This window comes from Brachyistius frenatus, unplaced genomic scaffold (genome assembly GCF_029030835.1).
Source record: "Brachyistius frenatus isolate BFR_SWC_R1_liver_20210118 unplaced genomic scaffold, ASM2903083v1 Contig_60, whole genome shotgun sequence".
NCBI lineage: Eukaryota > Metazoa > Chordata > Actinopteri > Embiotocidae > Brachyistius > Brachyistius frenatus.
Genome location: NW_027210659.1, coordinates 139,070 through 162,621, shown reverse-complemented (window position 1 = coordinate 162,621; position 23,552 = coordinate 139,070). Strand labels below are relative to the sequence as shown.

At 41.3% G+C, this 23,552-nt stretch overlaps 1 protein-coding gene and 1 long non-coding RNA gene across 3 annotated transcripts in view; one reads left to right on the top strand and one right to left on the bottom strand.

Moving 5' to 3' along the window:
- Positions 1-14,593, top strand: part of LOC138625196 (uncharacterized) — a 177,488-nt gene extending 162,895 nt beyond the window's left edge. Inside the window, exons 2-3 of the long non-coding RNA XR_011311220.1 lie at positions 13,985-14,244; positions 14,504-14,593. This is a non-coding gene — a long non-coding RNA (uncharacterized lncRNA). The remainder of the gene's footprint in view (positions 1-13,984; positions 14,245-14,503) is intronic.
- sh2d3cb (SH2 domain containing 3Cb) overlaps positions 1-16,284 on the bottom strand; it is a 30,469-nt gene extending 14,185 nt beyond the window's left edge. The window contains exons 1-6 of one of the 2 annotated variants that reach the window (XM_069705922.1): positions 16,208-16,284; positions 10,619-11,339; positions 5,199-5,238; positions 3,768-3,896; positions 2,054-2,448; positions 385-488 (exon numbers count right to left, since the gene is read on the bottom strand). In XM_069705922.1, coding sequence (XP_069562023.1) covers positions 385-488; positions 2,054-2,448; positions 3,768-3,896; positions 5,199-5,238; positions 10,619-11,339; positions 16,208-16,226 — 1,408 coding nt within the window. In that variant the 5' untranslated portion in view covers positions 16,227-16,284. Of the gene's footprint in view, positions 1-384; positions 489-2,053; positions 2,449-3,767; positions 3,897-5,198; positions 5,239-8,981; positions 9,345-10,618; positions 11,340-16,207 lie in introns of those variants that run through there. The other variant, XM_069705923.1, reaches the window with a different exon arrangement.
- Between the last annotated feature and the right edge of the window lie 7,268 nt (positions 16,285-23,552).

Here is a 23,552-nt window from a genome sequence, read left to right as displayed (position 1 = left end):
TGGCTGCTGGCTATAAAAAACTGTCCTGCTGAGCACCTGGAGGCCTGAGAGCAGCCTGAGATCCTCTGGGTCTGTCGGTACTTCCTGTCCAAGACCAGGGAAGACCAGACCTGTGGGGCCCCTCGAGTCTGAAACAACCTGCAGGCCATTTTTGTTTCTCATATAAGTCTCTCTTAAAATACACAGAGCTGTGTTCTCTTGACTCTCTTTAGTTACTACATTACTTTTAACCTAATTTAATATTTCAGTTCCAGTTGTATCTGTTCTTTCTTTGACTTGTTTTTTAAAAGCACTTCTTGATACGTATTTTTTTGTATTATCAAAAGGAGTATCTTCAAGTGCAGACCCAAGAGGAAAAGAAGTGTAGTTTTGTGTTTAACTCACTGTTGCTGAGCGGCACACAGAGAGCGGATTCTCCGGCAGTCAGCAGCATCTGTCCATCCTGCTCCCTGTGAACATATGCCCCCTTGTGGTGGAGAGAGGAAGGACTGCATGGAGACATGTAACACATGGCAGATTTACAGACGACAGGAAACAGTGCATGTTTTTGAATTTGTTTTCTTTCTCAGAATAAGACTTTAAGAGGAAGTTTACTTTGTGTATCATTGCTTGCAAAATGCACTGTTCTCACAGAAAAGTTATGCTTGAAAGAAATAAAACCTTTTAGACAAAAAAAAAAAATGTTTTAAAAAAAATGGCCACAACAGAGAAGCAAAGAAGAGTTACAATTTTCAAATTCAACATTGCAATCTTCAGGTATCACTTTATTGTGCATTTTAATTTTCTTTTTGATTTTCAGTCTAGTCTATCCACAACACAACTCTATCACGGGTGAGTTTGTTTAGATGAATGCAGGATGCTTGTTTGTAGTTATATTAGAGATTTCCATCAACCTGTTTTCATGCTTATTTTCACTTAAAAATATGTAAGTGAAAATTCTGGGTATTTGTATCTGCTTCCTTTCTACAGTAAGAAAAAAAAAAGCCATCGTGTCCTTAATTAGGAAAAAAAACGATGCGTCAGGGTATAAGTAACGTCAGTGTTGTCAGCTTGATTCTAGGTTTCCTCTTCCCGTTTATGTTTGCACAGCCACTATGGAGGGTGGACCAATCAGCAACCAGTGCATTGTGATAACACTCAAGTCAAATATTTATTTCTAAATGTAGTTGCGGTAGAATTTTGGCACATATGGTTTCCCCCCCCCCCCCCCCCCCCCCCCCCCCCCCCCCCCCCCCCCCCCCCCCCCCCCCCCCCCCCCCCCCCCCCCCCCCCCCCCCCCCCCCCCCCCCCCCCCCCCCCCCCCCCCCCCCCCCCCCCCCCCCCCCCCCCCCCCCCATTAACTCGAGCTCGACGCCCATAAGAAGGCAACAACTGTAAACGATCCTCTGAGGAGAACGGCCATCATCATTGTCGGACTATGAGGGATTGAATGCAACAATGGAAACATAACTGTTATTTCTAGGATTTTAGGTTTTATTGTCAATTGGAGCCACACGATAAACCTGTTGGCCTTTTTGCCGACAGTTTAATTTACCTGTAATACTGAACTATTGAAAGTAGTTTAGTTGTATTTGGCTTCCGGATGGGGTGTTAAATTTGCTTTTATGTGATGTGACCAAAATGAATAGCAACCCGGTTACAACCTAAACCATGTCCGACCCAATTTTAAGCTGTCATGTTATTTTGATCACGGCTTTTATTTTGCACTCAGTTTTCTAAGAGAGTAAAGAATTTTGGTCGTTGATTAATTAATTAAATGACAGGGTTTTGGACTCTCGGGTATTGAACAAAAAAGGCAGTTTGAAGATGCCAAATCAGAAAATATTGGAGAGCTGAATCGATAATGAAAATAATGATGAATACCATCCTTAGAAATATTAATTTTCTTCAATAAAACCAGTTGGTCTGGTGGTCTAGGATAAATAACGCTTGATGGTAAGAGCAGTCTTTATGTCACAACAGTGGGTAAAAGTCCCTGCAGCTTTTCACAAAAACGGACAATCCAAAAGAAAAATGTATTTAAAAAAAATTCCCCACGTTGTGGTGACCTCACCTTCTCAGACCGCCGCTCTCCTCTCCTCCCAGGCCGCTGTTTGTCAGCCCCTGGTGGCAGGCCGGTGCACTGACGGCGGTGCAGAAGGCCGTATTCAGGTAGCTGAGCGGCAGCGTCCGTTTGACCGGCCGGTGAATCTGAGCGGCGCTCCACGGCGTCAGAGGCGCCTGGCAGCCCACGTAGAAGTGAACCAGGGCCGGTAAGGAGTCAAAGACCTCCCCCTCTAGGCTGTACTGGACCCGGGGGTGTGTCTCGCTGGACTGAACCGTCATCGTCCTGATGAGGAAATGAAGCGTTTTCTGCTCCCAGTGACTCGTCAGGACGAAGTCCCCCGGACTGGATTGAGAGTCCCTGATGAGGAAGCCGCCGTGGTTCACCACCAGGCTCTCCGACTCCTGAGGACACATTTCAGTTTTTTTTAAAAAAGTCAGTTATTTCGTGACTGTTTTGCATAATATCACAGAAAACTCATAGTGCTTTACGCGATGGCTTTACTTTGTATGTCCTTACAATCTACCCAAAAACATTAGTCACACAAATCTGAATTCAGCTGTTTCTACTGACAAAATTCAGGAAGGTTTTATATGTGCTGGTCTAAACACTTCAACATTTCAGAGCAAAGAAAGTTTCAAATCTCCGCGTGGACTCTGCGAACAACCCAGAAATTGTTGGCAGGTAAACAAACGAGCGATTTTTTGTTTTTGTTACGAGCCTTTTTTCATCCAGAGACACCCAGAGAAATATCACACTTCATCTTTTCAGTTTGTCTGTTTCCAACTTTAGGTCGAAGGAAAGAGGAACAAACTGTAAAACTTTTTGAGATGAAATTAGATTTTGGACAATGCGGTCTAAATAAAATAACAGATGATGAGGTTTTTTCTTTTCGAACACCTCAAAGATTCACTGAACAAGATTCGGGCTCATGAGTTTATTGTTTGAGCAATGGATCCAGTCCCAAGGTGACAAAACAGGTGGTTTCAGCAAACTCAGGTTCATAAATCTCTTGTCAAATTTGCGTCATAGTGAAGTTGCCGGTTTTAAAAACTTGAAAAAACAGATGATGTAGAAAACCTGCTGGATGCTGACAAATCATGTGACAAAGGTTCATCCATTTCTTAACTCTTCGAACCCTAGAGGCTGTTTTCAGGGGGATTTCACTACCTTCACTTTTAAGCTTGGAGAGTGTAACAACGATGCACTTACAACTGCGATTATCTCTGCAACGCTTCATCACACGGACGAGGCACCAACATTTTAGGAAAACTGAAGTTGTGTAGTTTCATAAGATATGCCTTACATCTCTGTAATGTGTGTGATGAATAGTCGCTGCGCTATTCAACCGAGAAGAAGAGAACTGAATTTGGATGCAATTTGCGTCCATTGGGTTCTGAGGGTTACCGAGCTCATGTGTAAATTTGATCTCGAATCTGTGAATGGCTTGTAATTAAGAGGAAATGATCCTCTCCTCAACAGACGTTCATCCACATCTGGTAAAGACCGGAGGTGTGTTTCAAGTAGAGAACAGGAGCCTGAACACAAATCCCCTCCCAGCATTTTCACCTAAAACTAGTGTTTAAATTAAGCTCTGAGTGTGTGTGTGTGTGTGTGTGTGTGTGTGTGTGTGTGTGTGTGTGTGTGTGTGTGTGTGTGTGTGTGTGTGTGTGTGTGTGTGTGTGTGTGTGTGTGTGTGTGTGTGTGTGTGTGTGTGCCAGACCTCCCAGGGGATGCATCCGTGGTACCAGGCATGGCTCTTCAGATTTGTGCTGCTCAGCTTCAGTTCCTCCTCCAGCTGCTTCCTCAGTTTCTCCGACGGCGGCTCCAACCAGAACTTCTCCTTGGAGAACTTAAAGGGCATCACGGGAGCACGATCAAACACAACCCCGACGTACAAACACAGAACAATAACAACGAGTTTAGACTTTGGGTCATATCCCCGTAGAGTTGCCCAACTGTTGCCTTTCTGCTGCTTCTGTCTCCACAAACATCGAGCTCAGACTCGCCTCTTTTCTTAAAAAAAAAAAATGGTCGAAATCACCAAAAAATAAGCATCATGGGTAAATTGAGTCGAACTGTCGGCTCCTCAGCTCTGTTTTCATGTGAGTGTGTGTTAACAGAAGACATAGGACAGCTCTGGCACCCCCCCACTGGCATCCACACTGACGGCACCAGGGGCCCAAAAACCCACACTCATGCTGGAGCCTTGGCCTCGTCGCCCTGGCAACACCACTGTTGGATGGGGGTCATCAATCAGTGCGCTTTGTCTGTCGTGGCTTTATACAAACAAAGCAAAAAAAAGCAAAAAAAAGACAAGAAGCTACTGTATGTCAAGAGTTTACGACGAGGATGGGAATGCTGGGAATTTTTTGGGACACACACACACACACACACACACACACACACACACACACACACACACACACACACACACACACACACACACACACACACACACACACACACACACACACCTCTTATTTACAGTTAATGCTTTATAGGTGACATGTTTTCTTCTCCCTGACACTTCCCACCCCTCCTGCTTTGTCCCACTGAACTGTGAATCAAGGGCCGGGCACTGGGCCAGGACCACTTCAAAATCAAAGAGGAGTGTGTGTGTGTGTGTGTGTGTGTGTGTGTGTGTGTGTGTGTGTGTGTGTGTGTGTGTGTGTGTGTGTGTGTGTGTGTGTGTGTGTGTGTGACCCCGAGGACTCCAATGAATAGCTTTCATTTCATTAGCATTATTGTTAATTTCCAGCGTGTCCCATTCAGACAAATGTATTTGTCAAATATCCAATTACGAGTCAATGAACTGGAAACTCTCTCGCTCTCTTGCGTTTCCTTCCATCTTTTCCCGTCGGAGCCTCGGTGAACTGAAGCCACTTGGTTGCTAAGGGGAACCGAGGCAGCTTCAAAGCATGTCGCTGCAAAGGGACGCAAAGTCTTTTCTGTCAACGTCCTGATTGAATTAGAGCCAGAGTGCCGTGTGTCACAGCAGCAGACAGAAATGTGTTTCGGTTTTCGTCGAAACTAAAAAAAAAGGTTCCACAGTTGGGAACAAAAAAAAAAGATCTAGTTATACAAGAGGAAGGGACAAAAGCAGCAACACGACAAAAATACACTTTTAAATCATGTAAAATAAGAAGCTTACTTTGACATATTCTTCGCTGCTGTCTTTCCCATCCTGATGGCTGAAAAGTAAAGGAAACATGTTTGAATATTAGAAATACTGACAGCCTAATAATTTCTGATGTTCTCAGACCCAGTTTCACTGTGTGAATGTGGGTCTGTCCTCCCTCCATAGAGATTCGTTTGCAGTCGTTCCATCCTACTTGGTGTAGACCTCAGGTTAATTTCAACCAATCAGCTTGCGCCGAAACCGTCCAACACTTTACAACTACCTGCCAAAGGTCCACCAAAGGTTTTTTTTGGTGTACAGCATATATTTTTTATTGTTTTCATGAATGTCAGCAGCTTGACGAGGTGCTATTCAGACAAATGTAGAAAAATGATAACAATGCACTCGTCACTGTCACCAATCACAGCGATGGAGGGGCGGGACAAACGCAGTTAACGGCCGACACTGGTTGCTGATTGGTCCGCCCTTCAGAGTGGCTGCAAACGGTGATACCAGCCGGGTTCCCAGACTGTGTTCACAGAGAAGAAAACTGAAGCTGTGAGCGACGGTCGGTGCGGCCGGCCTACTAATTCAAAAACAATTCCGTTTCATTTGGTATTTTTTATTTTATTTTATTTCAAAAGTGCATTAGCGAAGGGAAAAGAGGGGGAAAAAAGAGTAGGAGACCAACATGTAGCAAAGGTCATGAAACAAACCAGAGACTCTGCTGCTTTGGCCCTTTAAGACTGCGTGTTACGCACCCTGACCTACTCGAGCCCAACACAATTTAATCGGAGTCCTGTAATTACTACTTGTGACCACAGAGGTCACTGTTGTAAAGAAAATCAGAAACAATGTTCCATCTGAAACCTGAGATACCGATTTTTCTTTGATTGCTGAGTTCTGGTTGGCGTCTGGAAATATCCAACATCTCCGCGTTCAAACAGAATTAACTGCTGCAGCACTGCTTCCCATATTTTTGTTATTGGGCCTCACAAGACATTCGATGCCATCTGTCTTCTTGCACAACCCTCTGACAGCAGCAGCAATTCGCTTGACACCACCCAGCAACAACTTGCAACACAACAAACTTCCCCCGGGGAGGATGGGAAATATTTCTGCTGCTGTGTGAAACCTCACAACCGATAACTGTGTTTTTTTTCAGGACTGAAGCAGAGGAAACATTCTTCCTCCCTGTTGTCCATCCACACAGCAGCTGGCTCCTCATCCAGTCCGACAGCTCCGGGAGTCACAAAACTCAGCTCAGCGCCGAGACGACAAACTGAGACTCTTCAACTGTTGTTCGAAAAATTAGGAAAACACCCAAAACTGCAGCGTTGCGTGGTTTCGTTCTGACGGCAGCGTTGTGTTGTATCGCTGAAAGTTGGCACGATGGCACTTTAAAACCTTTTCGTTTCAGTCACCCAACTCTTCCTTTAACTTGCTGCATATTTCCATGAGTCAAGGGAGGTGACCTTTTGTTCCCAAACACAAACTCTGAGAACAGCAGCACACACACACGCACACACACACACACACACACGCACGCACGCACGCACGCACGCACGCACGCACGCACACACACACACACACACACACACACACACACACACACACACACACACACACACACACACACACACACAGATGTGAGTAAGTAAAACATACAGCCTGAGAAAGTCCCTGGCATTCAAAAGCTACGTTCACAAACCTCATGAAGTTTATCTTTTACTCTGATTAGCTGCTTGTGTTGTTACTGATCACAAACGGTTATCTTAAATTGTTTCACGATAGGCCCTGAATTCCTTTCTGTAAAGTTGGAGAGGAAATGCTTGCTGACGTCTTGGTTTTCTCATTACAAGCTTTGTTTTCCAATGATTGTGAAATATAAAGTTTCTTCAGCAAAAGAAAAAGCACATTGACGTAATGAGACATTTAAGGAAAATAAATCTGATTTAGTTTTTGAAATAACTTCATGATCAACAGAAAACAAGTTATAATACGTCAATACATGTAAAGAAGGGTTCAACATAATATTATTTCTCGGATAATGTCAAACATTGCTGCACATAATGTACATATTTTCAGTTTAATGTGAGAGTTTTTATATTATGTATTACAGAGAGAGATGCAATAATGCAACCCAAACAGAGAATAGATGTATTAAAGGGATAGTTTGGATGGTTTGAAGTGTCGCAGCAGACAGAGGTCAGCATGTGTGCACCTTGACGTAATGAGAAACACATTACACAGAAGTTAACCAATGTATTGTTGTGAATGGGCTCAGGTTTCAGATATTTTTGCTGATTTCCTTGCCTGTCGAGCAGCAGCCCTTCCCAACAGGCTGAAGCCTCTCATTTATAGCCATCGAAGCTCTCTTAAAAGCCACAATACTCCAATGGCAAAAGCGGCCATTTTTAGTCGCACAACACGGGACTTGCTGATGTAGCACCGCCTCCATCAGTCGCTTGTTGTTATTGTGTGACTTTTGTGGGGTTTTAATGAGGCTACAACAGTGGCATTAAAGTTGAAACCAAAACTGAAACTGAAACAGGAAACGTCAGCACTGAAACACTTATATTCACTTTCACTGAAAAATAAAACACAGACATTACATAATAGGCTTACAATCTTATTATATTTTGATATTTTTTTGCATTATGATCTGCTTTTGAATCGATTTTCAAATTTACTCTTCATGTCTGTCTTTTTAGGAGTTCGCTCTCAAGGGTTTTTCAATGTCAGTAGTTTTTCAGTTTGAACTTTCTGTCACCGTTTTGCCGTATGGAGAGGGAGTTGGAGGGTCAAGGGGCGAGTGACTTACAGCGTACATAATTCACATATCACTGCCACTACAACTTTTTCTAATACAAGTGTTGCAATGCCAACGTTTCTGTTTTCAGCTGGAGGTTTTTCTTCGCCAAACTATAATGTCGTTGTTCTCGCACCATGTTTTATCACATTATTATGAATCTGAACTAACACCTCAACACTGCTCCACCTGTTGTCTCCTCACACCCAACTTTTCAGAGCTCAATTGTAAGACCATCACACCCATTGCAATTACAGTAGCACAGTATCACACACCCACTGCAGCACCACGTCACCGTGCCGTCCTCTGGGTTCTGGGTTCCCGAACAGGATGAGGGAACTACACATCTCGTTTTTATGTGGTTGTTGTGTTTCAGTCGTGTTGCACTGGTTTAATCAGAACAAAATTACACAAAATACAAAACAGAAATTGAAGGTCACAGTTGGGAAGCATCTTTTCATGGCATACGGCTGTCCCTCGTTTTGTATTCTGGGATGGGATCTGAGGACTGAAGGTAAACAGTCAAACTTTCTTGCCACCCACAAATTTACTTTACATTACTTACTCATGCGTTAGCTTTAACAGTCTGACAGTCTGTGTATTGTCAAAGTCAAACACTAAAGTAGTTGAGACTGACTTCAAAACACCTTAAAGCCTTATCACTCTTCTGACTGAAGCCAGAGCACGATCAAATTCCTCCTCTTACGTAACACGCAGCCCGGTCCACAGTAACACACACAGCAGCCCGAGGACCCAGTGACTGCAAAGTTGTTGTGAATGTTGTTAACAAACTCACATTTCAGCTTCATGTCCGCTTTAAACGCATCAAACAGAAGCAGCAAAAACCGATCCAAGTTCATTTAAATGTATGCTTCAAAGCTGACAATGATCGTGTGGAGCAGTTTACCAGATGACAGATGACCCTGACATGCATGTTTCCTCTGGCTGTGATAAAACAATCGGACTTTATATTAAGAGGTGACCACAGAGGGCTGTTTTCTCACCTTTTGCCCGTTTCTCCTTCCTCACAGCGGACTGACCGACAGTTTAAGTCTCCAACCTCCAACATCTTCTCCCGCAGTCCGACACACGCACTGCTGCTGCCTGAACCCGGCCGACTGCCTGAACGCCAGGCGGGCGGCCACTGCGCATGTCCGCTACAATAACGACGTTTTAACGGCCTATATATATATATATATATTATTTTTGTATTTATTATTATTGCGTTACACACCCAGCCACCACCATTAAAACCACCTGCCTAATGTTGTGTAGGACCTCCTCGTGCCATCAAAACAGCCCTGACCTGTGGAGGCTTCGTCTTTTGAATTTTGGTATCAAGCTCTGAGTGTTCTCTTAAAAGCTTTTTTAGGATTAAAAAAAATATAAAAATCCTTCCACTCTGTGTAGTTTCCTTGGTCTCTCTGACTTTAAATCGATGGAGCAAAAGTTCAATGGGAAAATATCACCATTCATAGGTGCACCTGAGCAGCATAGGAGGGTGGATCAAACAAATTAGAGACTGCGCGTGAACAGTGCACAGCCCCGTGACGTGCACGGAGCATAGAGAAGGTCTCACCTGCAGGAGGAATTAGCCTAAACTTCGTCACCTGATAAAAGTCAGCACCTGGTTTAGGGTTAGGGTTATTCTTTCATGATCTAACAAAGGAAAATACAAAAACCAAGCAACAGGGCTTCACACATGTACTTACATGTGTGAAGTTAACTTAGAATATTTGACTCCTATGAACATGATAAATTTAGTATATGTCGGTAAATATTCTTATTTTAAACCAATATAAAGTTACTGTTATGATGAATTGGATTGTGCTTATAATGGTCATAATATGACTTTATTACTTTACTTTATGTTATGATAAAAGTACTTTTTCCTAAAATTAAGACACCCTTCTAAAAATATAGTATATTATGACCTTTTCTTTTTTTTCAAATAGAATTGTGATTTTTCTTGTGTCATGACCTTTAGGGCACTTGTGAAAATTACAGCTTTTAAAATAACTTTACCATATTACAACTTTTTGTGTCGAATTAGATATTACTTGAAATTAAGACAAATCTCAGCATGTAGAGATATCACTCATTTTAAAATACTATCATATTCTTCTCTCCCCAAGACTGCATTCAGTGATGTTTTAAATCAGATTGTCATTTTATTATTTATACATTTATTTCAAATAAGGTCAAGATGAAATTCATTTAACCAAAAATCAGCTGAGTGTGTTGATGCAATCCAAAATTCAGTTTATCCTTCTTGTCACGCTGACATGAGTTATAATTCCATCTTTTTCTTTTTGATTTGGGTCTCTTCAGTAACTGAAGCTTTTTCATTTCCACTCACTACATATATATCCTCCTCCTAGTAAATCATTTTTGTCTATTTCGTCTGACTGAAAGTCTTTTCTAACACAAAGTTAGTTCATGACTAAGCTGACTAAAGACAGAGGAACAATAAATGGGTTTAAGTGTAGAAGATTCTTCAAACAGGTTGATTTGTACCGGATATGTGAGTGCACACACATATTTAAAACCTCAGGAAATCTCAACGACAGGCAGAGAAATCAAACATTGGACTATTTGCAGACATCTTCTGAAAAGGTAATAAAAACATGTTCTCTCTCACTTGTTCGCTTTCTTTACTTCCTGTGATCTGTTTACGGTCGCGGCTTCCTGTCGCTGCCTCTCTGTTTGGGGGTCCACGTGGTTGCGAGCTGTTTCAACTATCGGGTCCATCGGCACATAAACATCCTGGGTGGAACCGGCTTTAGGTTCATGAGTTGCCGTGACTGAAGTCTCGCTAGCAGCTCTTAAATCACGTCTGCTCCTTTCAGCCTCGCGGTCTGTAACTTCCGAAGGATCATTGAAGTGGCTTTCAGGTGCAGAGGTCAAAGGTGAAGCTCGGCTGGGCGTTGGCGTGGCGGGCAGCGGCCGGGATGAAACCGGCTGAAGCCGCTCCATACTGCTCAGACTGAGGCTGGACAGGGCGACGAGCAGCGGGGAGTCTTGGACATGTTCCCCCAGCTTCCACTTGCTCTGCCCCCTACTCATCCCTTCCTCCTCCTCCTCCTCCTCCTTCTTCTTCTTCCTCTTTTTGCTCTGCCCCCTGAAGCTCTTCTTCGGCCCCTCGCTGCGGGGCACGGTGCCCACATGTGTGTACATGTCACTGGAGCGGGCGTAGCCGGGCCTGCGGAGGCAGGGCTCCATGTCGTCCGCCGACTGGTCCCCCACTACTGCTGACTTGGCGCCGCAGGGGCTCCCATCATGCTCTGGTGCTGCTTTGATGTTGGCCTTCTCTGATGAGCGGCGGGTGGAGAGGTTGGTGAGGCTCCCGAACCATTTGAAACCTGCAGAGGAGGAGGTGGTTAATTAGGTTTGTCTGAAACATCTGGATTTCATTGTTAAAAAAACCATTTGCATTTCAATGTGTAGGTGAAAACATAATGACTTAATTTAAAAGACGAGGGGGAAACAGATTTACTTTTACACAAATGCAAAATATTATGAAAACATTATTTTGCTTTTTATAGGCATTTATTTTAGCTGGTCGCTGAGTCAGCGGTGGAATAAATTGCCTTGAATTTGAAATGAGCACAGTTCTGTATATTGTCCATGCAGAGGTGTAAGCAGACACAAATTTGCCTAAGATGTATCAAAATGAGGTGAAGATGCAGCAGTGGGAGTTGAAAGTCCATTCACATTAAGAGACATGAAAACCGTAAAGTGTACAAGAGGCAGCATAACACAGCTTCCTGCAGGCGCAGATGTGTCTTGGAGAAAGAACATGAACTGCTCAAAAACTGGTCAGATTTGCTTTCATTCACCCTGAGCACACCATACTAACTTTGTTTTTAGAACTTCTAGCATTTCATCTCGGGCCTCTGACAGGTCAGCTAAATCTAAAACTAGTACAATTCCTGTCAGCCTCCGATCTGCACCATAGACTGTATATAAATGTTGATGTGGTCTCTGGGGCTAAAAGGTGATGTCAATGTTGAGATGCCTTAAAGTTCCAATGAAAGCTGTTCAGGCTAAAAAAAAAAAAAAAAGGGGTGTCATTCACTGGTCCTTCTGAAAAACAATTCAATAATTATTTGAAATTAGACCTCAAAAACTGGTATGTTTGGGGGCGTGCCAGTTTTGATTGACACTCCTGAGGTGCAGTCAGGTTTCTCCTCCCCAGCTCGTCACTTCTGGCTCCAAAAAAAACGGAGATGGTCGAAAGATGGACGAAATGTCATCCTGCAGGCTTCCAAACGGTTCACAAACTAACGAGCGGGCTGCTCTCTGGCGTTCACTTATATTTGTTTAGCGTGCTGCTAACCACACAGAAACTACCCCAGATTAAATTTGGAGGCTGAAACAAGTGTTGAAACTCCTTCAAGTGTAAAATCCTCAATGGTGGCTACATGCAAAAAAAAAAATCCCTCACTCCCACCAACTGACTGCCTTTTTAAAGAAAATCCTTTTTTATTACTTTATTAATAGGATTGGATAAATATTAGATACATAGATGAATAAAGTAAGGCTTATGTCCCCAGCTTTCCTCCCCTCTCCTGATCCCGTCTGCCGAGCTCTTCCTGTTTTGGACTTCTGGAGCTTCATTGACTTTTCTCCAGACCTGCAGTTTGTCTGTGTTTGGGGTTCGAATATGTTGGTCAAACAGCTCAACACATTTCATCTAAAGAAATACATGATGCAGAAGAGACAAAATGCCAGCAAATGAATAAAATATCATCAGTTCGACAACACAAGCGCAGCAACAAAACACAAAAGCTTTTTCTGATATATTTGTTATATTTATTTGGTGTGACTGTACACTTCAGGTCTGTTTCTTACTGAATACATCAGATGGTATTTCTCAAACTCTTCTGACCTTCAGTGTTTAGCTGTCTTTTGTATTCCAGTAAAAACATGGGCAGCGTGTATACAGCATCTTAATAATCAAAAATGTGTTCATCATTTTCAATGATTAAACATCCACTATTATATCTGCCTTATAGATCTCCTCTGGCCCGGCATTCCAGCACGGTCACGGTTTCTTCACATTACAAATCAGTGCCTCTACAACATGTCGCCGTGTGTTTTAAAGATAAAGAATAATGTGGGATATTTGAGTCTCCAGTTGGATCAGCATCTGCAAACATGTCATTTTCACTTCAGCTTGTGAAAATACACAAATGTTTTCTTTGAGTCATCCCAGGAAGGTCGTGCCCTCCTTTCTCTTCTGAAGCCCCTCGAGCTCTCAGCAGCATTTGATGATGTTTCTGCCCCCGGGGGACTTTTTAGGCTCTGAAAACACTGACTGGTATTTCTTTCTTCAGCTAAATATGGACCGATGATTCTGAGAAGGAGACAGATATGGATATGGTGGAGAGGAAGATGCAAAGAGGCTGCATCTTTGTATTTTCACAATGAAGCCAGCAGATATCCAACATACATGATACAAACTGAGTTCTCTAAATTAAAATGTTGACGATTTGATTTGATGCTGAATTTAAAAAAAAAAAAAAAAAAAAAAAAATTTAAGCTGGTTTAAAACTCATCTGAAGCAGCAGAGCAACAACTCTTACGTCCTGTCCACCCTGCAGGTCTCTGCACTGGGAACAGACGTTATTACTTATTCAAAACAAAGTGCGATGCCAATTCTCAAAGGCTGCCATACTTGGCACAATGAAGAGGCTGCCTAGTACAAGTATGACTAAAATAGGTGTAGCAATATTGTGACTGGACTTAATTGTGTCTCCCCATTCAGTTCTCTCACTCGTGTAGTTTCTGTTCTTTCTTTTCCAGATGTCCCGTCATGGAGCTGCATGTCTCTGCTCTGTGGTTATCGGCCTCACCAACAGTTCATGTCTTGGATCTCTATGCTGTCCTTTTCTCTCTCTGCTCTCCTCTCACCTCCAACCGGTGGAGGCAGATGTTCTCCACCTCTGAGCCTGGTTCTGTTAACAGATGCTCCGCCCACCTCTGAGTCTGGTTCTGTTAACAGATGCTCCGCCCACCTCTAAGCCTGGTTCTGTTAACAGAGGCTCCGCCCACCTCTGAGTCTGGTTCTGTTAACAGATGTTCTCCACCTCTGATCCTGGTTCTGTCGGAGGTTTCTTCCTGTTAAAGGGAGTTTTTCTTCCCTCTGTTGGAGGTTTTTCTCCCTTAAAGAGGAGTTTTTCCCTCCTAGCTTATGTGGGAATTGTTGAATGGTTTGGTTTCTCTGTATAATGTTGTAAAGTTCTGTTGTAAGGACTTTAATGTGTCTTGAAATAACCTGTGTTGTGATTTGGCACTATATAATTAAAACTTTCTGGCCGTCCTTAAATTGCATTGTGCTTGAGGGTCTGACCACCATCTGAAATAACCGTAATGACCGGAGTGCAATCAACCTTCACTGCCATCTAATGAATGCTGATTGTGTTTTTAACTCTCTACTCATTTTGCTTCCATCTTCCTCATCAAACTTCCTCAAATCAATCATTCAAGTGTTTTCAAAGAGCCAAATTAGAGTTAACCAGAGGATTTTAGCTTCATATCGTACATGTAGGCCTGTTTTAGTCAAGCCACATTTGACAAACAGGTACCAGGACAGAGACAAAGCAGATCTCCATCATCACGTCTGGTAAAGTTAACGAGATGATTCGACAAATAATTAACTTCTTCAGTTAATATTCAGAAAATAATACCACAAAGTACCAAGAATGCATCTTATTTCAGTTTGTATGACCAACCTCCACCCAGAAATTCACATCAGCACATGGGATTTTTTTAAGGAAAGCAAAAGTAAAAGCATCAGCGTTGAATAACTTTACCTCGAGTTTCTATTAAAAAGTCACAGAAACAAGCTGACTTGTAGCCAATTTTAAAAACAACGGTCCATTGATTTGTTTCCAGATCTCACCAGACTTGGTAAATGGCCTTCAGTTGCATGATGGGTCAAATTCAGCTTTAAATAGTGAACAGCTCCCAAGTCAAACAGCAAAAGAAGAGACGCACAGTGAGCCGTTGTCCCTTCAGCAGACATCCACTGTCTTTTCTTAGCTCAACTGTGTTAAATTTTGCACTCAGCTGGGCCGACGTCCCTTCAAACCACACAAAGAGTTTTCTATGCTTCGTTTACAATGGACCAAAAAGCTGGTTGTACGTGGAACAGTGGACAAAGAGACAGTGGACACAATGAGACAAAGTGTCAAGAGATTACATTCTTTTATGGGATTACACATTTTAACTTGCATTATCTTTTTTTGGCCCCGACTCATCATATACCATAATCTCCGTTTCTATTAGAATTCATTTATCAGGAGGGGAACTTAATTACGTACTCAAATACTGTACTCAAGTACAGTTTGGAGGTACCATATCTTCTGCTGCTCTACTGTTCTTTCACTCAAAATTTCAGAAGGAAATATTGTACCTTATACAAATCTAAATTTGTCTGACAGCTACAGTTACTTTGAAGATTGAAATTGTATTTAACAAAAAAAAACTGCTTTAAAAAAAAAAAAAAAAAAGATTAAACCAGTGGTTTCCAACTCTTTATATCTGTTAGTGAACAGCTGCAGTTAAGGAAGTACAAGTGGAGGGACCACAGTGTAACAGCTAGATAGTGTGGTCATTAATCGCAATAGAGAAAGCTTGACAACACCCAGCTCTCCAGCATAGCATGATTATATATTTACAGATTCCCAACAAAAAACACTCATTCAAAAACATCGTTACACAAAACGGTGCTCAAAAGTAAATGTAAGTACAGTTTTGACTTGCACTTTACTTCCACTTTTATTTACTTTTATTTTCACTTCTTGGTTATGAGATTATTATTAGGTGAGTAAAAAGAAAAAAACGATGTTCTTTTTTTGTGTAATATTTGAGAGTTGAACCTCTTTGGACCTAAAACATGAATTATGAGTTTAAATGTGTAAATCTCTCTTTGGTGGAACGGACAGGAACTCAGAGACACCTGAAATGTTTTAACCAGCCAAAACTAGTTTTTTTGGTCTTTACTTTTATTTTCTAGATCGGCCTACAAACAGACGAAACTCATTCACAGTGTTTTTGAAGTAAAGAAGTCCACGATCTTTGGACTGTCATATAAGGACTTCATTTACCATCAGTTTTTTTTACAAGGCTGTCAACTTCTCTTCTGATTTTATTTTTCTGGAAATAAACCTTCCAAATGTCCCAAATACTGCACGACAACATCAAAAAGTGAAACACAACTTACTCAGTTTCCGTTTGTTCATGGTTGACAGAGGGAAATATGTTGCTGTTTCCTGATATGGTACATTTAAAACGGTCTTAAAAACAGTCTTCCACTTGTTCCTGCAGTGCAATAATGAGCCGCATGCTCTTTACTCAACAGGGCGAATCTGCTTCCTGTCTTTTGAACGCAGCGGAAGCATTGGGGGTAAATTTCATAGCAGTTGATGCAATCAGGTGATGAGTAATGCATTCACACTGGCTGCACGGCAAAAATGTGTCAGCAGGGGTGCATGTTGGGTACAGATTCACGTTCTGCTTTTAAAAGATTCCAGTACCAGAATACAAACAGTAAAAATTAATATCACACCTAGCTATTATATTTATTCCAAAGTCTCCTAATTAATGTTCCACAAAATAAACTCACAGCCTGGGATAAGATGATTTCTAGATTGAATAAGAATAACACATTACGACAGAATTACGACACTTCAGCGGTCTAAAAGTAAGGGTGGAATGGTGTTACCAAATCACAGAATATTTTTATGCCACTCTTCTGGGACACCATATTGTAAGTTGCACCCTTGTCTGCTGTGAGGTTGGCTGTGTTGCACCAGAAGGTGAATTTTTGGTAGCACTCCTGGGCACTGCTCAACATAGTGGCCTCAGTTCCTTTCATTTTCTTTCTTTAGTTTTCCTTATTTTGGACTGTAGTTTTAGGAATTTTAGACTTTCCTTTAGATTTTAGTTTTGTGTCAAGGTCTTATTTTTAGATTAACATTTAATAATTTAATTCCCTTATTGTTATATGACTCCCCCTCCCCCCTTTGTTAACATTGTTCCCTCCCCAGCAGCTGCAGTCCCTGCCACTTTATCATTTTGTCACTTCAATAAAATATTTTGGGCTAATTTGGAACACGTGTCTTCTCTCAGTAACGAGCCTGTGTGCCTAACAAGTAACTCACCAATACCATACTCGAGATTTGTGGAAGCAGTATTTCCTGGGGTGCAAATCCCCGGGTGGTGTTGTCAGTCCAACTCTCCGTTGCGCCGTCGCCACAGAAGGAAGGAGGGCCGAATTCAAGCTCAACACATAAACACAATGAGAAGAAGAATTAAAGGGTTTCGTTCCAGGCACGGAGTCATTTTGGTGTGTGGTTAAGGATGAGCCCATGCTGGGCAGTTCTGGTGCCACCTTGGGCCATTTTCATGGCTTCAGAGCAAACTATATAAATTATAGATTACCAATTAAGAATTTGAATACTGCGTATTCGTGCTGGCAACATTCTATCATCGCTAACTTAAATTACATTTTGTCAAGTCATCATTTTATATTTGGAATAGTTTAACATCAAATTTGCCTATTTGTGTAAATGATGCCACTTTTCCGAAGTACAGAGCAAAATATACACTTGTTATTTTAGTCACCAGGGACTTATGAACAACAACATATTTTGGATCTGTTTGTCCTATTCCAGACGTCATTAAAGAAAATCCTGTTTTTAACTGTTACTTCCTCCATATGTTCCATGACAGACAACAACAACAACAACAACAACAACAACAACAAAACTGCTCTCTTAAAACCTATTGGACTCTTTTAATTGACAGTTACAAATTATCCGCACAAATCGCCATCTGGTTTTCATGAGAGCCCAAACAAGGAGAGAAAGACATTTAAAAAAAATAAATCTGAAACTGATACTTCAATTATGGCTGATGTTGGTACCATAATAATTTGAGTGGTGCCGAGTCAACTTAGGGCATCTGTAGCTAATAACCGATTTAACAAACAGGAGAAGGGGAAATATGAAATAGCATTTAAACAATAATTTGAGGCATTTGTAAAGTACAAACGCCTCAAATGTGTACACTGCTTCAATACCTGAGTAAAATGACTCTGTTACATTTCTCTACTGAAGTCCTACTACAATTGAAACTGGAGTTTGTTTGTGTTTTATTATGGTGTTGACTTGGTCGTGTTGAGAGAAACACAGACATGTCTTGGATTAATAAAAACTCTTCATCACGCTCCCTTCAGAGTTGTTTTATAACTTTCACACTATCTGGCCTGTTAATGGTGCTGAGCTGTGTTTGGTCCCAGCTGGCGGTTGTGACTGACTTACTGTCTGCAGCATATAACAGCTGTGATGTCGTCAGGACAACGAGTGAACGCAGACGAAGGAACGCTGTACCAAGAAAGTCATGTTACTGTATTCACGAATAAAATCTGAGTAACCGAACAACTCACAGGAGATGTATTAACTGAAAAGCACCAAAATAAAGGTCGTGACGCTGCATGTACAAAATTATTTCAAAGTAATCTAATATAAAATAGATGCACTTGAACATGAGACAGCAGCTTGGTGTAAGTCTCACCTGTAGTGGGTTAAAAGAAATGTGTTGATTGTGGTGGTCAAAGCTCTTCCAATACAACATCTGTGTAAGCCTGCAGCAGCATGATGTCCTCACTGTGTCTCTATCATGACTTTCTGTTCAGTCCATCGCTGGTTTGTGCAAAGTTGCAACAACAAAAAAAGCCTCCATTTGTGCTGAACTCTGTATTTTGGTCACATCCCAAAACATGTATCTGGAGGATGTAACATTGTGTACACAGTGTTGTTACTTCCACCTTTATTCATAAAACAATTTTAATTGGATCATTCAAATGTTGGTGAAGTTTTATCCAGAAACCTGCTGTGAAGTCCAAAAACTGGTTCCTCAAATATGCAAACAATCTGGTGTCATAACAGTTATGCCAACATGAGGAATGAGGTGTTTGCATATCTTGCATACAGAGCGGTCAGTGCTCCTTTTTGTTTGGATAAGTCAGCAAATCATTCTTTTCCATTTTGAAGAACATAATTTGTAAAGTTGCTCATTTGCCAAGACACAGAACAAAACAACTTTAAATCAGTAAGTTCACAGGAAACAGAATGTTTTGTTGTTGTTGAGTTTGACCCCTCAGAAGAGAGAATTGGATGTGAGATTGGATGAGTGCCTGTGTCCTGACTGAGTCTCTGGTTTTAGCCACCAGGTGGCAGCAGAAGTCCTCATGCAACAATGAGTGAGAGAGAGAGGTCAGTGGTAAAAGTGACTATACATCTTGTATTTAAGTATCAAGCAACACAATGTGATAAGTTATTAAAACAAGATCTCTTATTGTGAAAAACAATGTTTCAGTGTCTTTTTTATGTCGAGCTGGGTCAACAGTAGTTTTCTTAATGAATTTGAAAACCTCTGAACTTTACTAAAGTACAGTACTGCAGTATGACACTCATTTCTGTTGGTACTTACTGCCAGTGGCAGAAGAAGTAGATCCTTTACATAAACAGTGGCAATACCACAATGCAGAAATACTGCATTCAAAATTCTGCTTTAATATCACCAGCACAATGGGGTATGACAAAGTTTACCAAAAGAAGTACTGCCTTGGCAGAATGGCCACTTTTACAGTGTTTGTAATTGTGTAGCCTTCAAAGTTAGTATGTTGTAAAAGGACATCAACCGTAAAATAACTCATTGTGTAATCAGACATGGGACACAAGGTGAGTTTCAAAATAAAACAGGAAACATGAAAACAGAAAATAACAGAAAAGTAACTTACAAAGACGGACTGTGACACATTTAGGCTTAATTCAATTTAATTTGGCTTCTTGAGGGCAATAATAAATCAACATTGATTTAATATCGCTGTGAAATGTTATGGTGTACGCAAACAGCCCGCCCAATCTAAACTCCAGTGTGACAAAGAGGCCTCCTGTTGTTTAGACAAAGCCCACTGGTGTCTCAGAAATATGCATGAGGTAGCCCTTTGACGTTGGTGCCATGACCCCCCCAATTCAAAGGCGGTAGTCAGGTGACGGAGTAGAACGAGTGAGAAAGTCCACGTAGGAAGGAGGTTTGGGGTTAGCCTATGTTTTCATAACTTATGTCCTGAACGTTAAGTAATTTATGCAAAGTGCATAATGTTACTTACGTAATAAACTTGTTTTAAATCATATCTTGATCCTTTACTAAACATAACCCAGTAGTTTTGGTTTCTAAACTTAACAGGACACAAGTCTGTCACATCTAAGCAGCAACCATCAGTGATGTCATCGTTGGTTCGTGAACGTTATGAATCCTCCAGTTCAGATTCTGTCCGTCACCATTTTGCTAGTTCGGAGCGGTTTGGAGGAGGAAGTGACCATATTTGGACGAGCTGGGGGAGGAGCCAGAGGTGGATCTGACCGATCTGATCGGAAACCTGACAATACTACGTCCCGCCCACCGATAGCTGCAACGTGACCGCACCACAGGCCTGTCAATCAAACAGACACGCCCCCAAAAACAGGTCTTCTTGAATCTTCTTTTCTAATGAATGAGGGATTATTTTCAGATGGACCTCCAGAAAACTAAGAAGAAGGAGTGACTTTAGCTAACAACACCGAGATAACTGATGGACACATTTTATTCACTTTGGATTTGATGAGAGAAGTTGAATGGGAGTCTATGGAGCCGGAGGCGTTTTGGAGCCGACCTCTAGTGGCACTCGGTGGTACTGCAGCTGAAGACACTTCTGGATCGGAACCATTTTTCAAAGCTGAAAGCTACATCCACTTTTATATAGAGTCAGTGGTCACGTCGCCTGTCCAATATCCTCTACACGGCTTTATACCCTCCAGGAGTGTTTCTGAAGTGATTGGTTCAATGTTCCTGATTTAGGTGTGTTCTGGTTTTGATTTTTGTGCCGCTAGCGCGGGTACATAGACTGCAATGTTAGATGGTTTAATTTTCTTGGTCCATTTTCTGCTTTTTGTTTCATTAACTTTTGTGCTGCAGCATACAGTGTTTTAGTTGTTGAAAAAACATGCAACCTCATAATTATTTCATTTCAGTTTCACAGTGTCAATAGCTTTAAGGCACCATGTGTGTATCTCAGAGACACCAACGAAGGTATGTCGTGCGAATCGCCAGCAAGCTTTGACAAAACGGAGAACAAGTTGAAACAGGAGGCTCTATACACATCCAGCAGACACAGAGCAACATTACTATTATTTTGAGGTGTGACTTTATTATAATTACGATTACTATTTTTACTGTTTTATATTTCATTGCTATTTACCTCAGTAATATGAAAAGAATTATAGTTACAATTTATAAGGGCTGAAACTCAATCCTTGCTGGACTTGCCAATGAAGTTAGTTTTTTGTGCCTGAGAGTAAAATATATTTGAAAATACATCACAGCTCTGTTCAAGGTCTGAAATCTGTCCTCGGATGAGGAAGTGTAGCCACAGTAATCTCCTTAAAACTTGGAAACGTCCCTGAAAGAATTCGGTGACTGCTGGAGGACTTTCCTGCTTGTGCCATCTGCCAGTAAAGAAACATGACGTCTGACATGATGTCGTCAAGGTCTCTTTACCACAAATAAACGGGAAGAATATGAGGACATCTGGTTGATCAAATTAAAATGTGTCCCTCAACTAATGACACCATCTGGCCCACTGAGCTGTATTCTCGCTAATTTATGATGTTTCTCTTTTTTTTTTCATTTCAAATGAATAAATGCTAAATCAATGCATATTAATTAGACACATGTTGCCATTTTCCTGTGGCAGTTGGCTAAAGTCATTCTGAATAAAATATAGGATCAGATCCTAATCAATCACGGATGATTATGGAGCGAAAAGAGCATTATTCATGAACTGATTATATCCTGATCCGCGCGCTTTCATTATAGGATGTCAAACACACACACACACACACACACACACACACACACACACACACACACACACACACACACACACACACACACACACACACACACACACACACACACACACACACACACACACACACACACACACACACACACAAGCCTTCAGAAGCACAACATTTTTCTACAGGAACACTGCATTAAACAGGACTGCAAGAATGTTTACCCAGAGCAGGAAGAGAGGCCAAATTATTCTACTTCTTTTAGAAAAATAGCTCAACAACACCAGGCTGAAACTTTCACACTACATGATTCTTGTTACATTTCCTTTTTCATTTAGGACGGAGCAAAAAACAAAAGACCAACGAGTCAAATTATAAACATGATGCATTTTTTTTTTTGGCAGAACTGATGGTGACAGCCGGTGATAGTGATTTATAGTGTAATTTGTTTGTATAATCAGGTAACAAAGAAATGACAGCCTACAGCTCATTACAGCTACTTAACTGTAGCCTCAGTGGAAGAAAGAGTAACATCTGGGTATTTTAGATGAAAATTTCACTTAAATATTTTTGTATAAACTGCGTACCTTTAGGACATAGTCGTAGAAACAAAATTGAAGTTTGGGGATTACAGATTTACTTTATTGTATCCATTTGATTTGTCTTCTGATTATTGGTCTTTTACCATCTCATAATATTTTGTGATATATTCAAGTAGCCCATGCTGTGCTAAAAAAAGAACATTAACTCCAGAGGGTTAATAATAAGTTCATGTATATAACACCTACACGTTAAAACAAAGAATAAAACTGATGGAATGAGTAGTAATCTATCAAACACGTTTCCTGAGACAGATTTTCTCTTGAGGATTCAAGGCAATCTCAAAATTGAGTACATGGCTGGACTATGTGTGAAACACCAGAAGGCTTTTAATTTGAAATGTGTGCACAAAGCTCAGATAACCCAACTTGCACTATAGGCTTTAGTTATTGTTTCCGACGTGGAAACCCAGCCAGTCGTTCTATAAATAGACGTACCACGTCAACATTCACAGATCATGTGACTATCCGGGACAGATCACACCCTCTACAGACACCTGAGACTAGTAAAAGCTGCTGAGTGGACCCAGAACTCTTATACAAGGTACCACTAAGTATGTAGTAAGTATATATCAAATCTGCTCTAAAATTCACATGTAACCAAACAAAGGTTGCAAACTTTGGTGTGACCTGGTCGGTTGTCCTACAGTGTGCTTAAACCCTGGCAGCCGCCTTTTTAAAAAAAATGATTTTCACCTGCTGATACCAGAATAAAGAGCAGTGCATAAGTCAATTCTGGACGAGATGAGAGATCTTCTTTCTTCATCTGAATATGATCTTGGTAAATGGATCAGATGGACAAAGCACAACTTTAGTCATTTGACCATCAAATGGTAACTTTGGATCATAAAGTCCATAATGTGTCCAATAATGTGAGTTGCTGTCACACTCAACTTTCTGTGCTTCAAACTGAAGCTAGAATATTTACCATGGTGGCATACGCTACACAGACCAAAATAAACTTCATATTTTTACAGAGTGCTAGATGAGAAGATCAAGACAAATCTAACCCTGAGCTGGATAGAGGACCACTGACCCAGTTTAACAGTTAATGGTTGGTTCATTT